At 39.7% G+C, this 17,555-nt stretch overlaps 1 protein-coding gene across 10 annotated transcripts in view; it reads right to left on the bottom strand.

The window, feature by feature from the left end:
* Positions 1-3,031: 3,031 nt before the first annotated feature.
* Positions 3,032-17,555, bottom strand: part of Tle4 (TLE family member 4, transcriptional corepressor) — a 131,675-nt gene continuing 117,151 nt past the window's right edge. For 9 of the 10 annotated variants that reach the window (XM_087908063.1, XM_087908067.1, XM_087908068.1 and 6 more), the window contains 9 exons: positions 17,358-17,490; positions 16,849-17,042; positions 16,292-16,371; positions 10,253-10,502; positions 9,137-9,384; positions 7,927-8,074; positions 7,085-7,235; positions 6,665-6,741; positions 3,032-4,717 (listed from right to left, as the gene is read on the bottom strand). In XM_087908063.1, the coding sequence (XP_087764189.1) occupies positions 4,610-4,717; positions 6,665-6,741; positions 7,085-7,235; positions 7,927-8,074; positions 9,137-9,384; positions 10,253-10,502; positions 16,292-16,371; positions 16,849-17,042; positions 17,358-17,490 (1,389 nt within the window). In that variant the 3' untranslated portion in view covers positions 3,032-4,609. The remainder of the gene's footprint in view (positions 4,718-6,664; positions 6,742-7,084; positions 7,236-7,926; positions 8,075-9,136; positions 9,385-10,252; positions 10,503-16,291; positions 16,372-16,848; positions 17,043-17,357; positions 17,491-17,555) is intronic. The other variant, XM_087908065.1, reaches the window with a different exon arrangement.

Below are 17,555 nucleotides of genomic sequence, written 5' to 3'. Positions count from 1 at the left end.
CCCTTCCCATTTCTTTTCCAGTTCTGCTGTGCATAGGATGATTCTGGCCTGGATTGCAAACCAAAAAATCGGGGGTTCCAAGTCAGCTGGTTCTCCAAACTTTCACTGGAGTTTTGGTAAATTTTTCCTCTCTTCGGATCTTGCTTTCTTCTGTGTAAAGAGGATTGTGGTATCCCTCCTCTCCATTCTGGGCCTGCCGTGAGATCAAATGGGGGACCCTGTGCTCATAGTCCTCTAAACTAAGGTCAGTCCATGGGAATTATTCTTCTCTACAGGCAAACTATGAAGGCCCCAGCTGAGAATTCAGTACGGTAGAAGAGCAAGCCCAGCTGTCCTGCAAACTAACTGGGATGTACACTACATCCATTGCACCTACTGTTGACCAGCCAATGAAAACTGAAGAGAAATGGCAGCTCATCAGAGAGGAGTTCAGCCTTTGGTTCCATACTGTTTAAACATTATCACTAAATGCTCTCTGCTGATCTCAGGTTATTGAAAAGAAGCCATTCCCACTGCCAATTTACAGCTAGAACCCTTTAGTGAATAAACGCAATTAGCTCAAAAGAGCAGACAGCTGCTGACTGCTGCTCTATTGTGAATGCCTTCAGAAGAACCTGAAAGGCGGCAGGATCCAGGTCCCAATGGAAACTCTTAAATTGCTCCGGAATAAAGTAGCTTCAGATATACTAACATCAAGCTGAATAATTAATGCCCTTTCTGCACTGATTTTTGTAATTTTATAATTGCTTACTCAATGTTGGACAGTAAACCTCAGGATCAATTTCTTACTACTGCCAGAAATCAATCAACAAATAGCATAGCCAAAGTTTTCAGGACAGTGCCACTGCATGAAAGTTCACTGAGGCACCCCAAAAGCAGCTGACGCCCTGGCTGATGGTCAGGCTACAATCAGGATGGCACACATATCACATCTGTCCAAAATGCCACCTTCTGGCCGAGGACAATTTTTTTTTTATTTAGATTGTGTGATAGAGTTTAAAGTTAAGAGTTTGTCAACACTTTTAAGTGTTGCAGGCACACACAACATTCCAGGGTTATCACCCCATGAAGCCATTTTGCTCAGTATCAACCCAAAGTGAGGTGTAAAGCTTTAACATCTTGAAGCCTGTCACTCTCACTGGATCCACCAATCTTAGGAAGGTCTTTATGGCTCCTTTGGTTTGGCTTTTCTTTCACTGCTCTCAGGGCTATGCTTCAGTCTTCTACACTTCTCCATCCTTCCACTGGAACTAACTTTGCTGTGGGGAGATGCATCTTTATTTTTCTTTAGCGTCTGCAAGAACCAAAGAGCAAATTCTATGGTAAAATCAACTCTTGGTGATAAAGATCCAATGACCAGTAATTGCCCTACTACAGAGACATAGCACCAGTCCCTAAAAGTTACCCTTATAGTTTGACAATTAAGGCAAAACTTGTGTGCACATCAGGCAGGTCTCGAAGCTATGTAGATGTTGCCCTTTGTACCCAATTCAGCAAATAACTTATGACTTTACTCATAATGTCATATTATGTCACCCACAGGCTCTTGCTTTAAGAAATTATTCCCCAGCTGGTAGAATTATCTGTGGAGGCTGTGGAACTTTGAGGAGTGAGGTCTAGTAGTCAGAAGTCACTAGAGGAGGGTCTTCAGAAGTTATACTGACCCTGGTGCTAATCTGTGATCCACGTGAGTAAGTTTCTGCTTCCTGTGCCTGCTGTCAAAAACGGAGCCACTGTCTTTTCTGCTGGGTCGAAACATTTCTGAATCTGTGACTCCCCTCTGCCTCTCCGAAAAAAACTCCAAACAAAAACCAAAACATTATCCTCCCTTCAATTGATTCCACCAGGCATTTTGTCACAGAGACAAGAAAAGTAACTATATTCCTGTAAGCCTAGTACCAGATTGGGGTAGGGTAGTGTGCCACGAGTGAGGAAAAGAAAAGGGGAATTTCACTCTTACAATTCCCTGGAGATGCCATTGCCACAGTCCATTTATCAAGCTAGCTCCCCTCTGCAGGGCTCTGGGTACCGCCACCTGACTTTAAGCTGTTTTATGATGTGCAGACTTGTTTTGCCCTTTTGACTGTCTACATTCTCAGAACCATACTGACCAGTAATTAACACAGTGGAAGAGCAGCTCAAGGCCTGGCACATAGCCATCATTCTTCCTTCCACAGCAAACAACAACAGTGCCACCATGCCTAGAGTTGTATCTTTGTAGACAGTCACTTGGTGTTTTTCAGGTTGTCATTTCTCAGCAGCCACAAAGGATTTGCATACCATCTTGCAATGCAGCCAGCTCATGGCACTTCACTGGGCTTGGTGCTTTGCTCTACATGGGTGAGCAAGGCTGGAATCCACTCATTCAGTACCTAGTTGGGTATCCCATGGCTGATGACTGTAGACTACCTTGGTGTAGCCAAATCCTATCCTTTAAACTGGGACTCTTTAAAAGTCCTTCCTTCCTCGAGTCATCACAAAACAGCCGACCCAAGATACTTCCATAAACTTCTGTGTCTTGGAGACTTCTCAAACTGCAAGAGTTGGCAATGGTCTAATCTGTCAAATTCTGAATGCTGTGTTAACTTCATAGAGCATTCACAAAAGCGCAGGACACATTACAGAAATCGGCAAGGTCCAGTACAATAGCTGTTAGCCTCCATGGGACTACTAAGCACTTGAAATATAGTTAGTGTTACTGGCAAAGAAGATTTCTAATATCAATTAGTTCTAAGAGTTAAATTTAAATAGTTGCAAGTAGCTAGTGTACTAGGATGCCAGTACAAATCTAAATCGTTCAAATTTTGAAAATGATGGACAGCTTCTAGATAAAAGCATCTAACAAAAAGAGGAGAAGCTCAGTAAGTATTTGGTGCCTTCCATAACTTCTTTCATGCCTTCTGGGTTATTTCCAAGGAAAAGGGAAAAAAATAGCAATAATTAAAAACCCATACTACTTAACAATCTGACTTCAGTGTAACTAATGATTTTTAATATGGGGAATGGCACAAAGAAAATAGAAAAATAAGCATTCTAGAAGTTATGTATGTTTAATGCTTAAAAGTCTGAATGCACAAACAAACTACCATCATAGAAGTACTGGTGGCCAATACAATGCGTTAGAACTATGTACAATGCACAGTTTAGTATCAAAATCTTTCTACACTGTAGAGTTTTATGAAACTGTTAATGACATCAAACACTAAGCACTTAAGACACCATGTTTTGCTACCACACAAAGAACGTCAATGACAGTCCATTTCAACTTGCAGCATCCATCCATTGCTAGTATGAAATTAAATGATTTTCTACTTATACAATAAAGTTTATCTACACAGTTCTTTTGATTTTGATCCATAGCAGCAAAGGCACTGTACATCAGCAGATCCACAGACTTAAAAGATCTTTTTAAAGCATTCAAACAAAAAATAATAATAAAAAGGAGTCACATGTTATAGTTTAACAGCAACAACAACAACATAAAAGATAACACAATGTTTCTGGCACAATGGCACAGCCTGTGTCCATTTCAGGGACATCCAACTAAGACATGGAAAGAATCAGAGGTAAAGAAAGCAAGTCGTCATCCCAGGAGAGTCTCTTCTTTGTGGCCTTCAGAGGCGGGCTCTGGAAAGCGTCCTCTGTGGGCCTCTTTTTGTGAAAGACTTGCCTTGCACAGCGGTAGGCAGACAGCACTCCTGCACCTGCAGCTCCTAAAGAGCATGCCACAAAACAGCCCGCCATGGCTCACAGCGACACAACTGCCCAGAGACACTCAGCTCCCTTTGCCAGTAAATTTGGCAAAAATATTCAGAAGAAATTAAGTTCTCTCTTTGAGCCCCAATTTAATTTGTTTATCCGTCTATAATACAATAAAAAAGGGAATTAAAAACATATTACAAAGATACTTGTCAACAAGTAAAAAAAAAAAGAAAGAAAAACATCCAATTATTTTTTAATATAATCTAAAGTTATAGACATATTGGTTAAAGATGCCCAAAAGACTCAAAGGAATAGTACTTGGCCTGTCATATTCTACTTATTAAGCCAAATTTCCAAGAGTTTTTAATATAAGTAGAAAACAAAACAACCTCATAACAATACAGCAACATATTGCTTCCATGTGTAATTATACATTTCATGTCTCTATACAGTCAATAGTCTACATTTAGTGACATTTTTAATCAGTTATTTTAAACCTTCCTTTCCCCTCCCTTACCAAAAGCGAGGGGGTGGAGCATCAAATACAATGCACCTTCATTATCAATGCAGGAGTGGACAGCTTTATTTAGTCAGTCATTGTTAGAAAGCCTTCTTTAAACAAAATAAATATATTACAGATATAATACATAATTAAAGATTCCATTCACTGTTAGGTATTCCATGTTCTTCCAAGTCGATAGCTGAAGATTTGGTATCACAGGTTCTTAAATGAGTATTCACAATTCAATAGCAATGAGGAAGTGGGGCTATGGAAAGGGATTAAACTCCACAACTGCAGTGAGTATTGGAAATCCTTGGTTTTAGATGTGGGAGAGGGGGTGGGAAAAAAAAGTACAACAGCGCAAAGTGCTACAAGGAGGAGTCCAGTTTGCACGAAGATTTGTCCTTAATAAATAACTTCATAAACCGTAGCCTTCTTGTCCCCAGAGCCAGTGACAATATATTTATCATCCACAGAGATATCACAGCTAAGCACCGATGAGGATTCTTTGGACTAGGGAAGAAACATTAAGAATATCACATACATGTACTAAGAAGCAGGATTGGTTATGGAGCAAATACACAGGCATGTTCCATGGAGCACTCAGAAGCAGGCATATGGCAGTCCCAACATTCCTAAATATGGCAGTACTACATCCAATCCTCTTGCATGCTCATCCATAACTTAGGCTAATGGTTCTTGCCCATGAGGCATCAAAGAGACAGTTAACTCAATGGGCAGAGTGCTCTGTCAATGAAACAAGGCCCTGTTTCAAATTCTATTCCTGGGGCTATAGAGAGAGCCTAGTGGTTAAGAGCACTGGATGCTCTTCCAGAGGACCCAGGTTAAATTCCCAGTCCCCACATGGCAGCAGTAACTCCAGGTCCAGAGAATCTGACACCCTCCTCTGCTTTCTTTGGGCACCAGGCACAAAATATGGTGCACAGACATGCAGGCATACAAAACACAAAGTGAAAGAAAATTAAAACCAAACAAAAAGCAAAAAAAAAAAAAAGTCTCTATAAGCATAGAGTTTAAGATATGAGAAACTCTCAGTTGCTACTGCCAGGTGGCCTGGATCTGGGCTGTGCCATAGAGCAGCAGGCACAGCCCAGGTCCTAACAAGTGATGGAAGATGCTAGGAAAAATGCCCAACACTACTAGAATAAAACATAAAAACATGTACGAGTTCAACAGTTGGAACAGAAACACATTCCATTGAAGCACTGAAGGGTATGTGCATGGAGGAAATGAAGGAATGAGGGCAGACCCCACAGAGGTTTTAAACCAGGGCCTGAAGAATACTTTGAACATTAGAAACTATAAATATAAGATGACTACACTGAATGTCTCTCAAACTTTTCTAACTGTAACTGTTAATTAAAATTCCCAAGTCAGCATATACATAAAATATAATATTTGTATTTTATATAAAAGACAGAGTCTAGAAATTTTTCTTTCATTTGTTCACCCAAAAGATCACAAAACCTCCAGTATTAAAGTATAAGCTTCAGCCAGGGATGGTGGTGCATGCTTTTAACCCCAGCACTTGGGACGCAGAGGCAGGTAGATATCTGGGAGTCTCAGGACAGCCAGGGACACATAGTGAAACCTTGTCTCATAGAGAGAAAGGAAGGGGAAAGGTATGAGCAGCATCACAGCAGCTGTTTTGTCATGAGGATAGCCTTGCATGGCATTTTATTCTGGATTCCGATAACTAATCTGCTTTATGATGACTTAATGTCACTTTGTTAATGGACCTGGAAGTCTGTCGTATTAATCCCAAACATGGAACAAAAGATAACACTCTAACTATAAATTAAGAATAGGAAGTCATTAACTTGCCTATGAAATCCACACATCTGTAAAAAGAAAGCAGAGATTTTGTGTGCATGTCTGTGTTTGTGCCATGTCTAAATTTGAAGTTTTTACAAATAATTTCCCCACAAGGGTCAACTCTTCTACTAAGAACAGCAAATTTATAAAATCAATCCAGTTCAACAGAACTTTTCTGGAATATTCTTGGGAAGAAGAATTAGTTATATTTAATTATATAATATTAATTAATTATAAAAGAAAGTGAGAACTAGAAGAAAATCAACAGTACTTAAGGCATTTAAATTTTAAAAAATACTCAAAATTTGATAGAAAAATGTTTAGTATACATAAACACAAAAATGTCCCTAAATGACCCAAAACTCCACAAGAAATATAAAAGAGGATTGAGTCATGGGTAATCCAGGATTTGCTGTGACATTAAAGCTCAGAAATTGCATCAGAAGACTAGTGCTGTAGCTTGTGGCTGAGCAACTAATCCTCCTCCCCGCTTCTAGCAGGTTCCTGCTTTGCCTGATAGAAATGGTATCAGGTGTCCAACATATTCTCAGGATGCATGAAGATGGCACAGGTAAACCAGGACAGGCAGCACACAACACCAGTACTCAGTAAGCTAGGTATTACCTGGAATATGCTGGCCCCGTAAGGTGTCCTCCAAGCATTCAGAAGGTTGTCCTTTCCAGTGCTCACAAACCATTTGCCTACAGGAAGAGAGTTTAGTGTTACTTTGTAATTTGCTTCACAGAATGCTGAATTAATAGACACATTCCATTTATAACAAATAAGAATGTCTTTTCCTTCCAAAACTATAAAGCCCACCCTCCTTCTGGATTTCATGAGCCACTGATTGTTAGGATAAGGAATAAAGTGGATTAAGGCTAGCAATTTACATAGCTTACTAGGGAAGCATGCATGGTTAAGGAAGCTATATAGCTGTAAAGAAAGATACATTAACAAAATAAAAGACTCAACCTGGAAGAAATCAACAGAAGAACCAAGCAATCATTCTGGTTGATAGAAAATGAACAAAAGGGACTTGCTTACCACAGTGGGCAAACTTCAGTGACAGCACACAGCTCTCATGAAGATGCAATTGGTATTTGTCAGGTTTGGTGACATGCAACACTTCCACATTGCTATTCTCCATCCCCACTGCAAGCCACTCTCCAGTTGGACAATAGCCCAAAGAAAAGATCTGAAATTAAAACAAATGATGGTGGCTATACAGGACAAAGCCTTCTTAACCAGAAGGTATGCTCTTAAATAAAGAGGACATCAACAAAATCCGCAATGGACAGGAAGAACCAAGTCTAAGAAAAGATCTCTAACAGATCCATGTTCAAGTATTGTAGTGATATTTTGTTTGTAATTTAACAAATAAAGCTTGCCTGAAGATCAGAGTGGAGAGCTAAGCCACTAGTTAGCCAGGCAATGGCGGCACACACACCTTTAATCCTAGCACTTGGGAGCCAGAGGCAGATGGATCTCTGAGAGTTCAAGGCCACCCTGGGCTAGGGAGATTGAATTTGTCTAAAGAGAAACAGAGCTCACATAAAAGTGGTCCCAGCACTTGGGATCATATGCTTTTAATCCCAGCACTAGGGAGGCGGAGACAGGAGTGATATGGCTGGGAGGAAAGAAGAATAAAAAGAGGGGAGGAGAAAGGTACTCATCTGCAGTCTGAGGATTCACAGAGACAGGACATCCCTTTGGTCTAAGCATTGGTAGAGGTAAGAACACTACAGTGGTTGGCGCTCTGCTTCTCTGATCTTTCAGCATTAACCCCTATATCTGACTCTGAGTTTTTATTATTAAGACTAATTAGAAATTGTGCTACAAAGCACACATTTTCTTTTAATAGGCTACATTACCCATACAGTCCACACCTGAGAGGTGAAGTCATGTTGTTGCAGCTGTCGCCCTTCACGCAGGTCCCAGGATCTCACAGTGTTGTCTAAACCACCTGTCCAGAGTTTGGTGCCATCATTAGAAATGTCAATACAACTGGCTCCATCTGTGTGGCCCTGGAATTGCCTGAAAATGTAAAATGGAGGGAAAGCCCCTGAAAAGTTAATTTTTATTTTAATTCAACTAATTAATTGAATTCAATTAATTGTGAACTCTGCTGATCAAATTCAGTGCAGGCTTTATCTACAGATCTCATTTGGTCTATGCTTTCTAATTATTTAAAATAAGAGTAAAACATATCATGTATCTGTGTCTGGCTGTGCAAGAGAGAAAGGACATGCTCACATGAAACACGCAAAGTAAGTACATTTAGTGTGATCCTCTGCCCAGGGCCACTTCTGGCAAAATGTACATGGGGCATGGAGGAAAGAGTTCACAGTGGGTCCCCACCACACAGTCGAAGGTGGCATTGAGTATCTGAACCTTATACGAAAGGTACAAGAACAACAATTATTTTGTTTTTGGATTGAATTTAGTAGTCCTTCAAGGTAAGACCACAAAGGGCTCTTTTCTTCCCATACATGCCCTCTCTCTCCATCATAGTGAAAGTTCCCAATCTTCTTGTATACTTTCTCTGACTATAATGCTCATTCTCATTTCTCAATCTATAATGCTTCTGTCTACCTGTTCTTAACTATGGGAACAGACAATTTAGGCCATGTGAGCATAAACAGCAATCCATGAGCACTGGACCCTTGGCTGGTGAAGTTGTGACACATGCAGCACCTGAACTAGAACCATATACTACCTCTTCTCACTGAGGAGCAGGGGCAATGATGGGTGTCAGCAGGCACAGATAACAAAGACACCTAGTGAACCCATGAGGTACTGACAACATTCTATATGTAAAAATGACCTTCACTTCTAAAAATCTAAATCAGTAATGCTTAATGTGTGTGTGTGTGTGTGTGTGTGTGTGTGTGTGCACATGCGTATGTAAAACAAAACATTCATTTAATAAAATATAGTGGGGAAGCAAGATACTACATTTAAAATTTTTCATTATCTCTAAAATTTTTCATTATCTGTATTCCACCCAGACAAACATATACACAGTCAGTCAGTTTTGAGCACCATGTGGTAAATTAGCTCTCCCTTATAAACAAAAAGTGAGTTCAGCAGACCTACCTCACCAGAGTCTGGTTGTGCAGATCCCACACTGCGATATTGCCATCACTACAGCATGAGAAGCAGACCTTGGAGTCAGGGCTGATGGCCAGAGCATAGCAGGCAGGGGCTGAGGACGTCAGCTCTGCCTTGATGCGTGGGGTTGGAGCTGCCAGGTCCCAGATGGACAGCGTACTAGCTTCCCCTCCAACAATTAAGGTGCGACCATCAGGGAGCAATCTGCAGGAACGGATGTAGTTATCCCTGTTCTATGGAGACAAAAGCCATCACAAAATTACCCATGAGGAAAGAAAACAGCATTAACACGAGAGCAGAAATCCATAAAAGTATTGTGTTCCCTTCTGGTTTAATGAGCCATTTATACTTATGACAATGATAAAGTAGATTAATGCCACAAAATTACATGAAATTAAGGAAGTACTTAAACTTGATCTACAAAATTTAGTACCAAGATATTTAATCTTAATTAGCACCCAAATGCAAAGATCTAGTCCCACTCCCGCTACCAAATTAAGCAGCCATGGACGTAATATGCATACACAGATAACATGGGTCTGCAAACAAACCATTACAATTCTCCAAGCTCTGATGCCCTGGAATATTTTGCTGAGGATGAAGGATCCTGGTACTGAAACCACATCACAGTTAAAGTCACTTGGCAGTAGGCACTTTTGGCCTAGCTTTGCTATGTATGACTAACAGGCAGAAAATGTTTCCCCATACATGAGTTTATGGAAATCTTACATACATTCAATTATGTTAGATTGAATGCTGCATTAAAGGACCGTTCTGGTATAAGGAAAGAAAACTAAGCTGCAATTTCCTGTACAACCCAAGGACAAATGATAACAGACGAGCTAAGGGGCTGGGAAGCCACATGAACAATTGACTTAAAAGTTCTCAGGTATGTTCTGGTAGAAGCAATGTGTGAACTCTTAGCATTCTTGAACCAAGTGATTTACCTTTGACCCTGGGAACAGGGTGAATGCAGATTGTACAGATGCACATACTATACAGGAAGAACTGGATCACTGCGAGAGAAACCCAACTATCTTCTTGGGACTGCTATGGTTCTCTCACCATCAGGGTCTTTCTTTGTCATCCCTGCTCACTTACCAGGCAGTCTAGTTGGGAGACTGGGCTCTTGTTGCCAGGATGGCTGATGTCCCAGACCTTTACACAGCCCTTGCCACCTGTGTACACGTGCCTTGTGGGATTGCTGATGGTCACTGCACACACCACCTCCCCATGGTTGAGGGTGTTGATCTGTCGAGCATGTCGAGGGATCCCAGGTCCAATGAGGGCATCAGGGGGAAAGGGGACAGGCTGCATCTGGCCATCGGCACTAACGTGAAAGGAGTATGCTCTAGGGCACAGGAAGGAAAAACAGGAGGAGGATAATGTAGGAAGCATTAGCTTTTGTTTGTTTTCTTTTGAGACAGGGTCTTATGTATCCCTGGTTGGCTTCAAACTTACTATACAGAGAGTGGGGAGTGACCCTTCTGTCTCTACACTTCCCATGTGCTATGATTAGAGGTATGCACTGACATGTCCAATTTAAGCAGTAATAATATCAAAACCCAGAAATACATTCTACCAACTAAGCTTGAAAATGTCATTAAACCATTCAATATAACAAAAGAGAAATAAAATCCTTTCAGTGATACTTGAGATCTGTTAAAACAAAAATCAAATTTATCTGGTACAGCACAATAAGCCTCAAAGTCATGGGGCTTGGTCCATAACCAAATACCAACTAGCTGTTTAACAGTTGCCATGTGACCATCAGTAGTTACCTAGCCCCTCTGAATTCAATACTAACTTCAAAAGGGAGAGGATGAGTCTATAGCTTACAGAAAATTAAGTGGGACAGCTAACATCAAATATACATAGTACCTATTTTTTTTCACTCCAAACCTTCATTGATTTGTGTTTTTCAGTGGTTCCATGGCCTATATCAGATTTTACCTGTAGATGGATTCATTCCAACCAAATCAGTTATTAATAGAGATGACTAAGCTAAAATTCTAAAGCTCTGAATTAGTCTCATTCTGTAGGTGAAAACATTGAGATGGCAGGTATGCCAAAAAATAGTTATAACACACTGATCAGACAAATTCTAAAAAATCCAAAATCCAATTGAAAAAGTGTCCTGCCTGAGAGCCCCAAGGCCCACCTTACTTGTATACAGTATTTCCCTTTCTAGTTCACACCCTTAAAAGCCCTGTGGTGTGAAAACATTTGGCTTGAAATCTTCATCAACAGATCCTACCTTTAGGACACAACTGTTAGCAAGGGAATAGCGAGGCTGCAGGGATGCAGGTCAACTTTAGGAGAAGCAGGTGTCAATAGCAGGTGGGAAGGAGCTGAGCCTATTGTGGTAGCTCTTAGGTATACCACACCCCTTTTTGAGAAATATGTACCATAGCAAGAGAAGGCATTTGTGGGTGTATGAAAGACAGGGGCTTGGACTAAACCATGTGCAGGATAAGAATCAAAGCTAAGATAGTATGGTGGTTTGAATGAGAAATGCCCCCAAGTTCTCAGGCATTTGAATATTTTTGTTACCTAGTTGGTGGCATTATTTAGGGAGCTTTAGGTGATACACCCTTGCTGGAGGAAGTACGGAGGGCTTTAAGATTAAAAGCCTTCTGTCACTGCAGTTTGTTCTGTTTCTTGCTTGTATTTGAAGATGTGATATTTGTTTTAACTATTTTATCATTTTTCTCATCCTAACACAAAAGCACCAGTAATGTTCATTCATAATTATTAGTTATAAGTCATTAAGATGTTGCAGAAATCTCTTTATTTTAACATACATCAGGAATCTCATGTTATACATACATACATATATATAATATTTTAAGATAAATTTCAACCTTAAAAGTGTAAAAAGAATATAATTTTAAAGAAAGATCATTTTAAAAAATTTGAACAACTAAGATTTCATTCAGGATTTATAGACAACAGAGTCTTAACTTACATTCTAAGCACGATTATACTCCTGTGGCTTCAAGGCTGTCCTGCATGCAGTACGGACCCTCACCGTATCTACTCTACTACCCCTGCTGGCTACTACTTGGTCACTGTTAGCAGCACCTGAAAAAAGGACTGTACCTCTTCTCTAAAGGAGCCCTTTCATCTCATCTCAGTTCACACATAGAACCAGAGCATCTGAGCTGTTATTTGATTAATCCCATGACCTTGTTATATAGTCACTGCTTGAAACAGACCAATCTTTCACCTTCAGAGTTCTTGGTCACAAAACTTGTTAGTCAGTCAACCACTATTTGCAGAGCATACACAGGTACACAGAATTTTATAGTAATTGATATTTATGTCTTCAACTCTCAAGAAACTCAAAGTCTAATTTGCTTTGTTTCCCTTATTAATCAGCCAAATATTTACTGAACAACTTGGCTATGGAGCCAGCACTGTTTGATGCAACTAGGACATTTAGGTTGTAGTCTGTAAGTTATAGAAGGAAGAACCTTGAGCTTTATTCAGCAGATAGAAGACAAGAACAGAGCCAAGGCCAGCCAGGTGTGCGTAACACTGAAGGGCAGGTGAAATGGGAAAAAAGAACGCAAGGAGACACTAAGGCAACAAACAAGTGTCTATGTAATACTGAAGTAACAAGCAAAGGGAAGTTAGAGAAGGGAGAAATCAATGTACATTTATTTACTCTTTGAACAAACCAACATTGTGAGCATCAAATACTACTGTGTGCCTAAGTAGTATTTAAGGAATTGCAAGTTCCTTCCTTCCTTCCTCCCTCCCTCTTTTCATTCTTTTTGGAGACAGGGTTTCTCTGTGTAGTTCTGGCTGTCCTAGAACTAACTCTGTAGACAGGCTGGCCTCGAACTAAGTGATTCACCTGCTTCTGCCTCCAGAGTACTGGGATTAAAGAAATGTGCTGCCACCACCACTACTTTGGAAGTTACTTCTTTAACTGAATATTCATTATTGATGGGAATGCTGTCTGGTATAGTCACTATGAAAATCAGTGTGGGGGTTCCTCAAAAACTGATCTTTATCCCCCTTGGTTTATACCCAAGGGATTCTACATATTACTACAGAGATAATGCTCATTCATTTTCATTCCTGCAAAAATTCTATTCATAACCACCAAAACGTGGAAAAAGCCCAGATGTCCATCAACAAATGAATGGATAATGAAAATGTGATACATTTACACAACAGAATATTCATTCAGCTGTTGAAAAATGAAACCTGCAGGTAAATAGATGGAACTAGAATCAGTCATCCTGAATGAGGTAACTCGGACCCAAAAAGATAAATATTGCAGGTCTTCTCTTATATAAAAACATAAGGTTTTAAGTTTTAGATGTCTGTGGTCCATGTAAAATATCTAGAGATTAGGTAATTAGACTAGTAAGTGGCTAAGAGTATTCCAAGGACAGGAAAGCAGAATATAGTGCTATAAAGGGATAATGGAGATACAAAATAGGAAGATTAAATTGGGAGAAGGATAGGAGGGAAGGGTAGAAAAGGGAATATAGGGAGGGATAACTAACACTTAAGGTCTTTTGAGAAACCACATGGAAACATTATTGTAGAAGCTTCCTAAGATATATAAAAGGAATTTCAATGGAGTTAACCACATAATAGTAGAGATAATAATCCAACTAGACACCATATGTTACCAAACAAAACCTCCAGGAATATGTTACAACTTTTTGACTAAGGGCATTGCATAGCCAGCCCTACCCCTTGGCCAACATTATAGGCTATTATTGTTGTCAATGCTATTAGTTCACTCCACAACCTGATGGTTAGAACTTATTGCTGATGACATCACATACTTAAGTTATTGAATATGCAAAAATTGAGCTGCTGCTCAGCTACAAGCTTCATGCCCTATTGATCAGAGTTCACAGTGCTGGAAGGCACTAGACTATGCATGTTACAATCTCATTCAGCTATGAACCCTTTAAGATATAATAGTGACCTGCCTGGAAAATATACCCCAGGAAAATATACTGATACAGTGAGACACAAATCTTATGGGAGTAACTAACTACTTTTTTTTTTTTAATTAAAGTTAAGGTTCATACTTCATGAGATGGAACTCATACAGACACTGTTGATGAGGCCAAGAACCTGAGACGAGATAGGTCATGGGCCTTAGGGGAAACCCCACTAGTTATTTTGCTAAATGAACATAGCAATAAAACAACTCTTAATGATATACTGTTATACCCACAGATACTCATTAGTGCATTGCACAGTCCTTATCAGAGAAGTTGCTTCTTGCAGATGGTAATTAGCATAGAGACCCACAACTGAACAACGTACAGAGTGAAAGACACAGGGTGTTCAGTTCCAAACGTGATGTCTTATCACACCTCTCCCCTCAAAGGCTCAGGGATCTATGTGGAACAGGAGGTGGAAAGACTCTAAGAGACACAGCTAGTAGGTGAGTCTAAGGAAATAGCATTTTCTGACACAACAGACCTGATGCACATATGAACTCATAGCAACTGTGACATCATATCTAAGACAACAAAAGTTCAAGCTAGATAAAATTTGTGCCTACTTCCACTTTTCCATGCTCAGAGTACCACAATTAAGCAAGAAGGTATTTACAACTGATAGCTGAGAGGGAAAATCTTCAATGGAGCAATACTGCATGTATCAACCATTCTGCAGGGCAGGCCTCATGCTTAGGAGTAATTGGCCAATACAATATTGAATTCATATCTATCTATCTATCTATCTATCTATTTATTTGTGTGTGTGTGTATGCTTTTTTTGTTTTGTTGAGAGAAAGAAAGAACATGAAGTTGGGTGGTAGGGAGGGGCTCTGGGAGGAGTTGAGGTGGGGCAAGAATATGACCATAATATCCTGCATCAATAAAAACAACCCAAAACCAAAAAGACCAGCACCAGATATGCACAACTTATACAGTTTGCACTTCTCAACTCCACAATTATGAATCAAGGCATTTCTGAACATTATATCAAAAGAAAACAAAATTTAAAAAAATCCTATTCTGATCTGCTTTTACAGAACTTATATTTAAGTGGGGAGAGGCACACAATGGCTACAAATAAGCATTCAAAAGCTGGGCCTGATAGTATCTCTCTACTATCAGCCTAACATTTACAAGGCAGAGGCAGAAGGATCAGCAAATTCAAGACCAGCCAGCTTGGGGTACACAGTTAAACTCTACCTCAAAAAAATTAGAGGAAGATGACAGTAGGGAGGAAGGCAGAGAGCGATGTTATTTGAATTATGGCAGAATGCTCTGTTAAGAGGGCATCTAACGAATCATAGAAAATGTTGACAGAGGTTCATCAGTGAGAATAAATGCCAGAGACACAGACTCCATCACGTTTAGATAGTCAAGACTAGGGTTGCAGCATATGTATGGTAGGTACAATCTCAGCAAAGATGTAATCAAGACTGATGTGTTTGTGTGTTTCCTAAAAAGGAAGAAAAAACACTGTTTTCCTCTTTTCTTTCTTTTTTCTCAAAGCCAAATACTCGCTTTAAAAGTTTTCTTTGAAGACCAATCTAATTAGAACTGTGTTTAGGTAGTGTGAACAAAAAGAGTGCAAGTGTACAGAAACCAAGACTATGGAATGGGACGTGGTGAGGTTACAAATAGAAAAAGAGGCCAGAAGAGGTTGTTCTACTCGTCTGTTATCACTCCAGGGCAGTGAGAACAGACATTCCAAATGCTCAGTTAACAGTAAAGAAGCCAATGAGCAAGCTACCTTTTCTGGAAATAAAACTGAGCAGAAGAGTGCCCTGTTCTCTCTCTCTCTCTCTCTCTCTCTCTCTCTCTCTCTCTCTCTCTCTCTCTCTTGAAAGTTCAGCATGTCTGTTCTCTATATGTTCAAATTTTAATTATCTAAGTTTCCATATAAACATCACACTTTCTGAACACAACTGCCTTAAAATCAGTAACAGACATGGAGAAGCCCTGACTGCCAGAACAGTTTCACAACTTACATTTTTATATAAAGGCTTGATTTTAAACTAAAAACACCAAAACTCCACCTTATGCCTTCTCTTTTGCTAAGAGAAAATGAAGCCCTATTCCGATTCAGCAATGCACTAATTCCAAAAGTAAAGCAAGGACTAGAGCTTGGTAGCATGAATCCAAAGGGAAAAAAGGTACTCACGGTTTTCCTCCTGGAATGCCTGTCAAGTTTGGAGGTATTGCTGGCACACCACGCATATGATGATGTGGATCAAATCCCACCTAAAATTGTTCCATGCAAAACAAAACAAAAAACGAGATATTCATGTGCTATACCTTGCACAATATGGCACTTAAAACCTGATATACATCATTTGAAAATAAGATCTTAGAGACATTTACAGAAGTATTTATTGATAAAATGAAAGAATGTTTAGGATTTAAATGATCATTTATTCAGGACAGGAGAATACAAAAAAATTAAACTACTGATTATTGAAGTTTATTATAGAAACAAAAGGTTTTTTTAAATTTTCTTTGGGGTCCAATTTTGAAGTTTAAAATGTCAAAATGACTATTATATTTTAAGAAGTCACAAACTTTCTCATCTTCCCAAATAATCAAGACATAACCCACATAATTTATGCAGAAACACTCTGATTCTTCCATAAATACTTTGTATTATGTAAACTACATTAAAAAGAATGCAAGAAAATGCTGTGTGTTCCCAAACTATATTATAAAAGCAGATAAACATACCACAGGTGATCTTCCATAGGCTGCTGCGGCTGCGGCTGCTGCAGCAGCTGCACTCATCTGGGGGGAGATGTTGTGTAGCCCAGCGTAAGCAGCTCCAGGGCTGGTCAGCTCCCCATTCATCCCAGCATGGGGCACAATCCCAAAGGGGGTTGGATATGGACAAGGTACAGCCATGGGCGTCCTTAGGCTCGAGGCTGAAGAGAAAACCAAAAACACAGAAAACTGTAGTAGCACACTGTTTGCTTGGTTAACAACATAACCCATAATTCAAACTAACTCATTTTACTATTCTCAAAATCATTCAATCCTTTTGGGTATTTCAATAATCTATCCCATTTTTCTGAATACTTAACACGTGCTAGACATGGGTGGGGTCACATACTTAATTGGAATACTTTGTCTAACGGTCAGTGCTGGTTATCACTACTTTTAACAGATTGCATTACTTAAGTCACTTAAAATCTTTTTGAAAACTGAAGTAAGTGTACAGTATTTCCCCCCTTACTAACCTAAGGGGTCCACACCTGGTGGCTTTCCAGGTACAGGCCTCAATCCGGGAGTGGAGTTACTGCCAGGGGTAGGTGCATCAGTTCGCGGAGTAGGAGTATTGGACTTTGAAACGGGAGTAGTAGATTTTTCATTCTAATTAAGAGAGGGAATATATCAGCCAGAAGAAAATGATCTTAAGAGTTAATTTAATACTAAAA

The sequence above is a fragment of the Myodes glareolus genome, chromosome 7 (assembly GCF_982192425.1).
Source record: "Myodes glareolus chromosome 7, mMyoGla1.1, whole genome shotgun sequence".
NCBI classification, from domain to species: Eukaryota; Metazoa; Chordata; class Mammalia; order Rodentia; family Cricetidae; genus Myodes; species Myodes glareolus.
This window is presented reverse-complemented; position numbering and strand designations above follow the sequence as displayed.